At 20.8% G+C, this 14051-nt stretch overlaps 5 protein-coding genes across 5 annotated transcripts; 3 read left to right on the forward strand and 2 right to left on the reverse strand.

Annotated features, from left to right (window-relative positions):
- Positions 1–591: 591 nt before the first annotated feature.
- On the reverse strand, positions 592–2325 carry SRAE_2000275800 (GluClalpha; the record flags this gene model as incomplete). Its single annotated transcript, XM_024653866.1, has 8 exons — positions 592–804; positions 852–1030; positions 1077–1143; positions 1193–1318; positions 1368–1559; positions 1605–1667; positions 1719–1988; positions 2200–2325. 8 exons carry the CDS (start codon positions 2323–2325, stop codon positions 592–594), a joined length of 1236 nt encoding a protein of 411 aa, XP_024507300.1.
- Positions 2326–5200: 2875 nt separating this feature from the next.
- Positions 5201–6034, forward strand: SRAE_2000275900 (Histone chaperone asf1; the record flags this gene model as incomplete). Its single annotated transcript, XM_024653867.1, has 2 exons — positions 5201–5312; positions 5361–6034. The coding sequence occupies 2 exons, from the start codon at positions 5201–5203 to the stop codon at positions 6032–6034; spliced, it is 786 nt and encodes a 261-aa protein (XP_024507301.1).
- A 603-nt stretch (positions 6035–6637) lies between these two features.
- Positions 6638–7449, reverse strand: SRAE_2000276000 (Hypothetical protein; the record flags this gene model as incomplete). Its single annotated transcript, XM_024653868.1, has 4 exons — positions 6638–6923; positions 6963–7025; positions 7064–7248; positions 7297–7449. 4 exons carry the CDS (start codon positions 7447–7449, stop codon positions 6638–6640), a joined length of 687 nt encoding a protein of 228 aa, XP_024507302.1.
- A 2513-nt stretch (positions 7450–9962) lies between these two features.
- SRAE_2000276100 (Hypothetical protein) lies at positions 9963–10247 on the forward strand (the record flags this gene model as incomplete). Its single annotated transcript, XM_024653869.1, has 1 exon — positions 9963–10247. The coding sequence occupies one exon, from the start codon at positions 9963–9965 to the stop codon at positions 10245–10247; it is 285 nt and encodes a 94-aa protein (XP_024507303.1).
- Positions 10248–11624: 1377 nt separating this feature from the next.
- SRAE_2000276200 (Hypothetical protein) lies at positions 11625–12380 on the forward strand (the record flags this gene model as incomplete). Its single annotated transcript, XM_024653870.1, has 3 exons — positions 11625–11905; positions 11954–12076; positions 12125–12380. 3 exons carry the CDS (start codon positions 11625–11627, stop codon positions 12378–12380), a joined length of 660 nt encoding a protein of 219 aa, XP_024507304.1.
- Positions 12381–14051: the final 1671 nt, after the last annotated feature.

Consider the following 14051-nt stretch of genomic DNA (forward strand, 5'->3'; position numbering starts at 1 on the left):
ACCTAAGATTAGGTGATAAATCACAATTTGTGGTGATAATGACTCTAAGGTACAAGGGTTTCCGTGAAAAGAGTATATTATATATGTGTAAAGTAAATGTTATAAATTTTAAATTGAGAAATTATATTTATATTAATTTATTGTACATATAATTACACCTTAGAGTGTTATTAATTAATGAGGAAGGAAAAGTTTTTATATATGTAAATGTGAATGAATATAGAGTAATGTTTGTTTTTATAAGGAAAAGCAGAAAATATTTAGAAAAAAAAAACAATGTTTGATTTGAAAAAGATTAAAAGATTGATCTTATCAAAAAAAAAAGCCTTTATATAATGACAATATAAAAAATTTTCAAGAGCCGGTAAATACTTTGATCATGACATTTACCTTCTTTTGTTGTCTTTATTATCTACTACCGTTATTCATTTATATATATCTATAAGCATATTTATGGATGGCAAGTATTTATAAATAGGTTAGATTATTTCAAGACCTTGTCTAATATAAGATTAAACTTTAATTACAGTGTTATTAAAAAAAAATATTAGATTTAATTTAAATATTAAAAAAAAAAGATAAGTAAAATTTCTAGGAATTTAATGGTTTGTCAAAACGTTGTGGTGGCCATCGTGTTTCCATGTACCAACAAAAGTTCCAGTAACCTACATTAAATAGTATAAAACAAAGTGGAACAAATATTCTTGCATAATAATCAATTTTAGCTGGTAAATAGTCAGGTTTTGTAAAACATTTTCTAATAAATTTTTGAAATGCTGACTCATTTTGTACAGGTGGTAATAACTAAAAAAAAAAAATTTATTAAAATAAAAATTTTTTTTATCACTTACATATCCACAGGTGCAAGGTGGTTGATAAAATGTAGTTTCTTGAACCTGTGACTCTCTTCCTAATCTATTTAATCCTTTTCTGATAGTTTCTTGTTTAACTTTTTTAGCTTGTAAAATATTATCTTGATATGATACAAAGGCATATTCAATTAATGCTCCAAAAACAAATGTTTGACAGGCTAATCATAAATATGATATTATTATTTTATCAAAATTTTTACTTACCTCCTAACCAAACATCAACTACTTTTATGTAACTTACTGGTGGTAATTTGGCATTAATTGAAGATTGCTAAAATTTAATAAAATTATTTTATTTAAAAAGATAATTATAAAATTACCAAAGTAGTCATTGTAAGAAGTGTAGTGATACCGAGACCCACACGTCCAGCTGTTGAATGCATATCTATCCAAAAAGAGACCCATGATACAATTACTATCATTGTTGTTGGTCCATATAATTGAATCTAATAAAAAAAAAAATAAGAAAAATATTTATTTTAAAAATAAACTTACTAAATAATAACTAAATTGTCTTGTTAATTCTAGTCTAAGTCTTATACATGAATAACTTCCTGTATTTGTTACATGTGTACAATCAGTATTAACTGTATGATTAACAAGAATAAAATTTGGTAATGAATTATCAACACCTTTCTTAAATTGTATAGGACTTCCAGTAGCATTATCCCAAATATATATAATATCCTATTAAAATTTTTTAATTTAAAATAAATTATTTGAATTACTTACAGATGCTGTATGAGCATAACTTGCCATATCTAGATCACAAAATTGTGTATCAAGTGGATACATCTATATTAAAAAAAAAATAAAATTATTTTAATTTTATTATTATTAACTTACTTGTAAATACATACTACAACTTAAAATTAAAGATAACCTAACACTATAATAAACCATTCCATCAGCATAAATTCGTAAAAACATATTTTCTGTATCTATTGTATGACCATGAGCAACTTTTTCAGTACTAAAAAAACTATCTGGTCTCCATAAACTATTTTTTACATGAGGAACAGTTATAAATTCAGGCATATCTGATGTAAAATATTTATCATATGCCAATCTAGCATCACTCCAACGTTCACGAAAAGTTATTTGCATTGAGTATTCCTAAAAGTTTATATTTTTTTAAATGAATTGTATTTTATTTTATAAATATTTTATTCTTTATTATTCAATTTTATTAAATTGATAAAATTTAACAATATAACATTGATTTCTATATATGAATATTTGAAAAATATATATATATATATATATATATATATTTATATATAATATTTTTTTTTGACTTTAATTTGAGATATTTACAAAAACTTACCATATTAACAACATCAATATTAGAAATCATTCTTATTAACATGTTAACATAAACTTTAACAGGACCTGATGTATTGTCACCATTAGGATAAGCAGGAGGCCTAACTCTTTTATCATATCCATCCATTATTTTTTTTAATATATACTCATCCTGATAATTAGTGTTAATTTGCCTTGTATAATATTGCCTTGTGCTTTCATTTATTGGAATGGCCTGTATAAGATTATGTAAAGTATAATAAAATGTTAATATAAACATTAAATTGAATATTTTCATTGTATAAAATAAAAAATATCCTTCTAAAGTTACATATTTTTTTTTGTAATTAGAATTTTTTTTGAAATTTTACTATTACTTAAGTAACTTATATAAAATTCTATAAAATAAATAACTATTAAAAATTTAAAGAAAATTAATAAAATGTCAAGTACTAAAAATGTTTCATTTTATATATAAATATTGCATATTTAAAAACTTTTGGATAATGAATAAAGATTGTGTTAATTGAAAAAGTAAAAGAAGAGATTACAAATTAAAAGGAAGAAAAAGAGTTGTGAAAATGTTTGCTTGAAAACTTTTGAATGAAAAATTATTATTATTTAAAGTCGTCGGCAAAATAATTTTAAATGAGATTAGCATTTCAATTTTTGTCGACAAGTTTTTATCGAGTACGTGAAAGAAATTTAATTCGGTAGATGTGGATTTGTTAAAATAATTTTATACAAATATGCTTAAATTAAAAATATATGGTGATAGTATAAAATAAAATTTAATAATACTTTATATATTTGGTGGCATTTTATAAAAAAAAAAAAAAAAACTTTTTTATATTAAAACATAATTTTTACAACATTTAATGAGTCCCTAAAAGCCTAATATTTTATTTTAATAAAAAAGAAGTGAAAGTAAATCAGTGGGATACAAATTGTTATATTTCAAATTTTTATAGAAATAAATATAAAAGTGTATTTTAAAATTTGGCACAAATTTAAAAAAAAAAAAAATAAAATAAAAGTAGTTGGAGAACAAAATTTTTTACTTTCTCAGGTGTTATACAATATGATCCATCTATATAACTTTTTATTGTCTCATTATATCTTATATTTATCTTCTTCATGTTAATAGAAAGATAAATAAATAGACATATATAATTATAAAATGTAGATATTTGAGTACTGAAAATATTCCCAATGAATAAATGTCAACACCATAGTATATAATATTTTTTTTTTAAAAATGGATACTCCTGTATTTTCATTCATGAGTATTTTTTTTTTTTATATATTATACTACTATTATAAATTTATCTTTCTGTATAGCAATAAATTTTGCCTACAATAATTTAAAGATTATACATGTGTATAGAATGAAAAAAAAGTTTTTTCAATCTTATTAATTTTATATAAAAGAAATAAAATGTAAATTTAACTTTAAAGTTTTGTTTTTATAAACAAAATAAGCTGTATTGAGAAGCATTGTTTGCATAAATTTTTCTTAAACGACTTCAAGATTCCTCTTCACATGTAAGTTTAACTACTATTAACGGTTGAGTAGATAAGTAAAATAAAAGCAAAAAAGGAAATAAACAATAAAGTTTCATCACAATTTAATGTAGAAAAAATATATTTTTTAATAGAAAACATTTATTAATATTTACGAAAAAAAAAATACATATGACATATTATTATTACAAAGTTAATTTTTATTAAAATTTTATATATATACATACATATTAAAGCTTTCTCTTTGCATCTCAAGATTTCTATTTTAATTGTTAAATTTTTATAAATATTTTATATTTACTTTAGAATATTTTTGTCTTCTTATATTAGTATATTTCTCAAGCATTTTAATAAATTTAAAATCGGAAAGAGATACTCCAGTCAGAGAGATTATTAAAATTCAACAAGTTTGTAAATATTGAGAAGATATGTATGCTGTAATATGAAAAGAAAAAATTAATCTATATAAATTACCATTTTTTTTTCATGAAATTCTGAAATTTATACTTATATGACTTCCTAATGGATTGTTTTACATTTTATGTTTAAATATGATCTTTAACACAATATAAAAACATTCTTTTCATTATATATTTATTTAATATATATATGTATTTTCATATTTTTTTTATTCTTCCAGACATCCTCATTAATTAAAAATACTTTTTAGACTATGAAATAATAATGTATTGAAAATATTTTATCCCTGAAATGCAAAGTTAGTGTTATATATTTTAAATCTGATATATTAGTAATATAAATACTACTAATAACATCAATCACCAACTAGCATTGTATTTTTTTTACATTATTTTTTTTTTAATTCTTTATAAAAAATTTTTCAATTATCTATGATGATAGTTGACTTTTCTAAAGTTTTATTTCTAAATAAAAGATAAATTAATAAAGATAAAAACTTTATTTTACAAAAAAAAGCAAATATCTAAATATTGTTGTTGCACTTTTAAATTAAAACATATTTATACATTTTCTTAAACTTTAAACAAAAAAACAAAAAATGGTACATGCTCATTATCATTTTTTATTAAGATTTATAAAAGAATTTATGCCATAAAGTTCACTTTTTTGTTTTTTTAACTTGGTTATTTATGTTTTTTTAAACTTATAAAAAGTTTTAATATTATTATTCAAATGCCAAAATACTATAAGCATTAAAAAAATAACTTCATTTACATTTTTTATGCATAAAAAAAAATTTATACATTTTTAAAAATAATAAACTTTGGTTCTCGTTCAAGAAGACAAATTGTTTTATACATACATTAAAATTGAAGCTAAATAAGTTAATAGTTAGAAAAATTAAAACAAGTTGACAATAAATTTGAAATGTTTGACATTTTAGGTAAAGGCATTTTATAATGTCGGCGGGAGAAATAGGTATATATGTGTACATTATATAAAAACGTTTTACCTAAAACACTTTTAACCACTATTTATCTAATATTTCCGTAAATTTTTTTTACTAATAATTACCAAGAATGGCTTCATTAGTTAATGTTACTTCTGTTGAATTGTCAAATAATCCTGCTCCATTTGATAGCAAACTTTCGTTATCTATTACTTTCAATTGTCTTGAAATCTTAAAAAAACGTAAGTTTTAAAGTTGATGTAAAATTAAATGTTATAATATTTTTTTAGCTTTATCTTTTGATATTGTTTATATTGGATGTCCTAATGATACTGAACATGATCAAGTACTAGATACAATTACTATTCCTGAAGTTACAGTGGGAAATCATACAATTACAGTTGAGGTTGATCCTCCAGTTGTTGAGAAAATTCCAAGGGAAGATTTTGTTGGTGTTACTGCAATCATGCTTAAGGCCTTTTATTCAGGTCAACTTTTTAACAAAATAAGTTGGTATTGTGCAGTTGAGTATACTGATCCAGAATTGATTGAAAATAAACCTGAGATACCAGTTGTCGAGAAACTACAGAGGAGAGTTGTCTTTGATGAACCACGTAATGTTATTTACAATATTAAATGGCGGGAAGATGATGTTGAGGATGAGGTTGTTACAACTGAAGAAGTAGAAGAATCTGATGTGATTGTCTTTAGTTGTGAACCCAGTGAATTTGACATTGCAGCTGAAAATGCTGAAGCTGCCGAGTGCGAAGAAGTTTGCCAGGAGATGGACGAAGACAGTGAAATAGCCGATGAATCGATGGTTGAAGACGATGACAGTGGATCTGTTGATTTAAATGATGACTCAGATGTCTCTGCAGATGAGGATGTTGCCGATGAAACAATGGAAGATGAAGAGCCTTTGGAGGAGGTAGTTGAGCACACAAAACAAATTGTGTCCGTTTAAACTGTGAAATATTTGTATTAACTACAAAAATATTGCACTTTTTTAAAGAGTTGTAAATTACTAATTTCTTTGATGATATGTTTTCTCTTTTTTTTTGAAATTAAATGTAAATTTGTTTTTTTTTATTTATGTTAATTTGATAATTGGAAAGACGTGATAAAATTTTTAATGAATTTTTTTTATATGGAAGTTTGTAAGGAAAGTACATAAATAACAAATTTTAACATATAAAGCAAAAAGTGAATTACTGTTAATTTTTATATAAGTTTTGGTAAGAATGGAAGAATGTTCATGCCTATTCCTACTTTTACATATAATTCAAAAATAGTACACCAATATATCCAAATTTTAAAAGTACAAAAAAAATAATTAAATATTCAATTGCTTTTACCAAATAAAAGTTTTCTTAATTTTTTAATTAATTAAATTTGCTTACATAGAAAACTAATAAACTGAAAAAAAGGTAATATTAAAATATGAGAAATTTAATAAAATTAAAAAAAAAAATACAATAGAGATTAATAGATTAGAATTTTTTAAAATTAATAACTTTAAGCGGTTTTTGAAGAACAACGATTTCAAAATGAAATCAAATATTTTCTATTAACAAGGTGGTTCATCTTTAGCTAATGGAAACTTTTTTAAAAAATTATATGCAGGAAGGAAAAATGCTTCAAGAGTTACTTGATTTCTCGTAAAAACGATAACTTCATTTACATTGGTTATTCCATAAAATTTATAATCCATGATATCATTATAGCAAATTTCGTAATTACGAGCAAAAACTTTTTTTAAAGTATAAGAAGTAAAATCATTAAACCTATTATATTTCTTGGTCCATTTTAAAATATCCGTAATTGTTATTTCTTTTCCATTGATTTTAATTGGACTAAAATTTCTTATCTTAATTTGCGTTGAAAAAACTTACTCATAAACAATTCTCCCCTTATAAACATGTTTTTCTTTTGAAACATCATTATTATTTGAAGGACTAAAAAAATATACTATTCTAATCAAATAATGCCTTACCAATGTGTCTTTAATTTCTTATTCTTTTTCTTATTCTTATCTTTCGGTAATTTGTCATTTTCTTCAATTTTTATTTCTATAATTTCATCTTTACATGCTATTTTTGGCATATCAATAATTATTTCTTTATCAGGTTCTGCCGTTGAAAGTCTTTTATCGTACTCTTCTATCATATGATTAATAGGCTTAAAAATCAAAAATAATATATTTTAAAAACAATTATGAAAACTTACACCAAACGTTAGTAATTCTTTACTAATGTATTCATTCTTTCTATCTTCTTCTTCATACTGAACTAAATATAATACTTTTTGCTTTTCACATTTTTTTCCACAAATAGCTTTTATGTTGTAATTTGAAAATGTTACCTGGCTTCTTCTTTTCATCTTTAATAGAAATAAATAAGTAGCAACACTTATAATTTTATTAATATTATTAAATTTAATTTTTATTAAAAAATAATTAAAAATTAGTTTAAATGTATGAAAAAAAAATTTATTGCCAATTAATGAGACTAAAAATTTTTTGAAAAAACCTATTCATAGCAATTTAAAAAAAATGTAAAATGACTGAATAAACATAAAGAAAAATGTTATATCTATTTAAAAAACTTTTGTTTAAAAAGAAAAATATACAATAAATTCATATCAGAATGATGACAATAAAAGTTATTGAGAAAAAAGGCAACCACTTTTTCTGTCTATAAATACAACATAATGTTAACATAAACTTTGTTCAGTATCAAAAAATGTCAACTGATGAAACAGTTTTTAAAAAAAAACTATAGTAATATAAAAAACTACTATTAAATAATGTGTAATTTGAAAACTTTTATGTAACACTTTATATAAAATTAGTAGTAAAGTTTAAAATACTGAAAACGAACTTATAAATAGTATATATGAAAAAATTGTCTAAATGAAAAATAATTATAAAAGTTTACTGAACTTTTAAACAAAACAAATAAAAAATAAATATAATTAATGAACAGTAGAAAAAAATGTTCTCGAAAATGATTGCAATGTTATACATGATAATGAAATACTGTAGTAATGAACTTTTAGACATTAATTAAGAATGGATTAAGTTAATTGTGATAAAACAATATATATTTGTATAAAAGCTGTATAATTTTTTTTGTCTAGTAATTTATATTAACTTATATTTAATAAAGTGTCATTTTACTAACTAAAACAAAACTTGGTTCATAATTAAAAAGTAGAAATAATTAATAACACTCAAAAGTTAGTTATTAATTGCATTTGATGGTAAAATGTCAGGTATAAAAGTTGAGATACTTTAATTTCTATCATAGAATTTCCCTCAAAAATACGCTAGTAATAGTCTATTTTCTTCTAAATCTTTAATGTGTTAATATGTGTCATTTGGTTGAATTTCACAAGTGGAGGAAATTCAAATAAATACTTAAAAATAATTTTTTTTAACAGAATTGCTTATTTTTTGCATATTGTATTAATAATAAAAATAAATTTTGTTTGTTTATGCTTGTTTTTATGTTTTTTTTTTTGTTCTTTCCTTTCAGTGCAAATAGCAGTTTTATGATTAGCTGATTTGGAACGTCAAAACAGAAATAAATTTTTTAAAAAGATATAATAAAAAAAATGTTATTTAAAATTTATTTATAAAACGACTTCTGATAAAACATAAAGAAAACTAGACTATAAATTTTTTTTTATATTTGCCTGATGCCAGGCAAACTCTCACAAACGTTTCTCAATGTTCTTTTTTTGTCCATTCACGTGATGGTTTCATAAATTGTAGAAGTTTCATGTCTCTTCTTGGTATTTATTTATTCATGAAATTTACAATAGTTGTTTCGTATAGTACTTGAATCCCATTCTTATCACAATTTTACTACATAATCGTCAAAGATCAGTGCAAATGATAGATCCAGACATGATGTGCTTCTTAATGACGTCAAGAAGTGTTTGACTGTCTTGTCTTTTACAGGAACAGCAAAAACAATCGCATTATTCAGTTTGCACTTGCCACTTTTTAAGATTCTGGAGTTTTTCACAATCATAAGTAAGCCAAATATAGAATCTCACTAAAAAGAGATAGTGGCCAGCAAAAAATATTCTTGAATCTCTACAATTTTCATTTTGCATTTCTTTTTTAGTCATTCCTTTCATTGTAGAAAATCTAAAGCAACGTCTTCATCAAAAAATGTTTAATTTGAATGTAAATGCGAATTATTATAATAAAATGGTAATTTTTAGGTAGAAACATAAATTGTTTCTATTAAAATTTTATTTTTTATGAATTTTTGTATTAACTTTATAATATTCAAAATTAATAAAATAAATTTATTTTAAAATAATTATTTAAAGAGTTTCCACTTGTTAAAGAAATAAGTAGTTGTGTAGAGAAATAAACTAGGCATATGTTAAAATTATATTAAAAACCATCTTTAAAATAAATTTTTACAATTTATGTTAATTGTTTGATTTGATTTATTTAAGAAAATATTGTTTTTGTAATAATCTTAACAATAGCCATTTTATTGTATACTTAAAAAAATTTTTTTCAATAATTTTTATATATAAAATATATTATGAAAATAATTTTTAATTTTATAAATAAAAAAAATTTTTCTATGTTAAAGAAAAGTATGTTTGTATGTAAAATTCTAGAAATTATTTAAAAGTTTCTTCACATATAAAATTTAGTCAAAATATTATTCATTAAACAATAATACATTAGCCATCTATAATTTATTTTCTCTCTTAACTTTTGTACATTTATAATACATAACATTGATTAATCAATTTATATATATATATATATATATACTAACAACCATCTGACCATTCATTTAATTGTATATATTATTTACATACATATAAATATTTTAATATAAAAATTATTAATCATAACAATGCCTAGTTCAGCTGATAATACAACAATTATTATTATTACTACTACAACTTCATTAATACGTGTAATATCAAATTTTGAAAAATATGGACCTATTATTTTTTTAGCTATTATATTATTACTGTTTATCATTGCTTCTATAATTGGTAGTAGGAGAATGCAACAACAAAATGCTTCATATGAACATTCTCACTTTGATGAGAAAAAAACTATTGACAATGAAAATTTTACCGCTCAAGGTATTGTGATTACAGATGGAGAGACAGGAATTTCAAGAACTATATAAATTTTATTATTAAATTATTTTTATTATTTTATAAATTTTTTATTAATTATTAATGTAAATTATTGTTTAAAAAAATATTTCTATTGTTATGATATATTTTTGTTTTATTAAAGTATACAAAAATTGATAAAAGTTTTGTTAACTTATTTAAATATTTGTATATAAGTTACATAAATATTATATTATATGTTGTTCATTTAACAAAAAAAAAATGACGAAAAGTTTATTATTATCTATATTTTCTTATTATAAGATAACTTTAAATATTTAAATATTTTAAAATTCTCTTTACATCATTTATTACTTTATTAGTTTTTTTTTTTTTTATTATCAAATTCAACAAGTTTAAACTTTTCGTATTATTTACCTTAACCACAACAAAATATACATTGGCCTACTTAAAGTTAAAAAGTATAACAAAGTTAATAATTAAAAAAAAAAGTCTGTTGATGAAAGAAAAGAGGGAATTATGAATATATCCTTAGATTGTATTTGATCAGGTTTAGCTAAACTAAACATAGATTTTCTCTCTTTATCATTTCACTTCTTGTTTATCTAATATCTTTACAAAAATTTTTAAATTAAAAAGTTTAATTTTCCAGAAAAACAATGAGTATTAAACTTTTAATTTATATTAAATGAAAATACTTTAATTTAATTTAATATAAATAACAATTTCTTTTATTTTATTTTTTTATTTTTAATTTAAGGTAATTTTATGGTTAAAATATAATTTATTTCCTTTTAATTTTCCAATCATTTTATATAATTTTCCTCTCTTTATTGACAATTCCATATTTAAATATATTTTAATAGTTTACCTACAATTTAGGATCAATTTGAGGTATTATTATTTATAAATATACATTTACCAACCTATCATATGGATAAAAATTTTTTCAACAAATATTAATGATACAGATGTAGTTAGAAAAACTTTTTCCATACCCCAATATTTTATGTAACACATACATTGACATTCTTTTCTATATATCAATTGTTGATAGTTAATGAGTCTAATAAATAATTATACTTCATTGCCAAAAATAAATAATAATTGAAAATAAAAGTAATAATAGAGTTACTATTTTAAAATGATTACTTTTGTATTTATAAGAATTTTACCTAAAAATATTATATATATATTTTTTTTATATATATTATTATTATTATTATTTGCTTCTTATAAATTTTGAATATAAAATCCTTACTGATTATTTATTTTTATTATTAAAATTTATCGTTAAATCCTTGTTTTTTAATAAAAACAATTCTAGATTTTTTTTTATGTTAAATCTATCACAACCTTGATTCTATAATATTAAATATATTTTACAATATATTTTCTTGTTTACATATTTTTTTTTATTTGATAATATGTCTTCATCTGAGATATCAACAAAAAATAAACGTAGCTGGAAAGCTTTTAATAATATTGGTCATAAATTAACATATTCAAAAACTAATATTCTATTTTGGAGTAATAAAAATAAGAATAAAAATGATGGATTACCTAGTGAGGGTAATTTAAAATATTTTGATTCACATTCTCAGGAAAATGTAGAATGCAAAAAAAGTAATAAATTTATTGGTAAAAAACCTGAAGATAGTGGAAGATTTGAACGTAGTCCATTAGTTGTTCATGCAATTGATACAACGTTAGTTTTAACAAAGATATCTATTTTTTTAATTATATATTATTATAGGGATTCATATAATGATTATTTGATAGAAAGTTACAAATTATCAATGAAACAACAAAAAGATTATACCTTAGAAGGAGTAGAAGGTTCCTCACAACGTGCCCAGTCTGTAGATAAAATATATAAGTAAGTTACAAATATAAAATTATATATTTGTTAAAAATAACCTTTTAGTGATTGTTATATGAAGGGAGAAGCTTTTTCAAGTGAAGATTTACATCCTTTTTATATTACTAAAAATAAGTCTTCAGTTGATGTTAACAAAACTTATAATTCATTATATACCATTAAATCTATTGATAAGTCATACAGTGATGTTCTTAATTCTGAAGAAATTTCTCAAGACATTTTGTTTTGGCTTAAAACTCAAGATTCAAAAGCTTATAAGTTGGAAAAACATGAAAGATTACAGGCAATGTTATCAGGTTAGTTTTATTATATAATTAAAAAAAATAAAAACTATTAATATAACAAACCAAACATTGTCTTATTTTTTTTAAAAGTTATTTATTATCCCGTAATTATTTAATTAATCATTGAATTTATTTTTTTTTTAAATTTTAAAATTTTATTATTTTGTTATTTAGTTTAAATGATACATAGTTGGTATTTAAAATATTTTATAATTATGTTAACATATCATAAATATAATATATATTATATTTTAATAAACTTCTCTCATTTTGTTGTTCACATCACACTCAATCTTAGAAAATATTCTATATTAGTTTATTAATCATTAATATTATAATCATAACCTTTTTAAAAGATGATTTTATATCTACCTGACAGAACAATAGTATTTTTAAAGTTCAATTAGGTTGATTAAATGATCAAATCTTTTAATGAATAATTTTCTTGTCATTACCAATATTTATTACACGTCATTTTTAATCAAAGTTTTATAGTTAAAACAGATGAGGTGAAAGTTATTTATGACTAACTACAACTGTCGCGCTTTAATTGATTATCATCGTCATATTGCCTATCATTTTGTTAATCTTCTTTTGGTTGAGTGATATTCAAGAATTAATAATTGTAAACTTTTTATATATTTAATATTCATTCTAAGTACAAAACTTTCTCCATATTAGTCAACAATATTTTATAATACAATAATCTATTATTCTTTTATGATCAATTCAATGTATTTTTTTATACTTCATTGCTTCCATGCATCTTAATCTTAAAGATAAATACAAAACATTCTTATACATTTAATTCTATAGATTTTATTATTTTGTATAACATATAAAATATATAAAATAAACCTGAAACAATTTTTACTTATTTATTTATATAACTCATTCTTTTAATAATAGTTTATTTCAACGTATACTTAACTGTAAAGAAAATTATTCAATCAAAAACTCAAAATTTTCTATTATTATGTACCCTTGATTTGTTGACAAATCCCAATTTCATTATTACATAATAATATATAAATTTTTAAGTATATTCTTAAATATTAGTTACATTTTTTCAAACGATATATATATATATATATATTTCTAGCTTTCTTATTTTCTAATTCGTCATCAATAATTTTTTTTTTTATAACTATGTTTTTTTTTTTACATTATTTTTGTTGATATACCAATTATATTTATTTTTTTAAATCAAAATAAATATTTCAACCATTTATATATATATAAAATTTATTAATTAACCTTATTCTATATTGTGATTTTAATATTAATATTTATGAATAATTTTTTTCTATTTTTATATTATTATATTATTTTTTTTATATTTATACTAATAATTTTATTATATTGTTAAATAATATTAATAAAAAAAAAACAACAAATAAAACCAATATAAAGTAATGTAAATTTATCTGCACTCTCTTTTTTAAAAAATTTATTGTAGAAAAATATTAGGTTACCAAGTCATTTATTTTTTTCTATTATTAAAATATTATTTTAAAAAAAAAAGAATATTATTGAACATATTTTAAAACCTATCTTTTTTTTTCCATAATAAATATTTTTATTGATAATACAATTTATATTTTATATCTTTTCTTAGCCATCAAAAGATTATCTTTTAATGTATTCATAAATTATATATAATATTATTTTTATTACATAATATTTGT

Source organism: Strongyloides ratti, assembly GCF_001040885.1.
Source record: "Strongyloides ratti genome assembly S_ratti_ED321, chromosome : 2".
Taxonomy (NCBI): domain Eukaryota; kingdom Metazoa; phylum Nematoda; class Chromadorea; order Rhabditida; family Strongyloididae; genus Strongyloides; species Strongyloides ratti.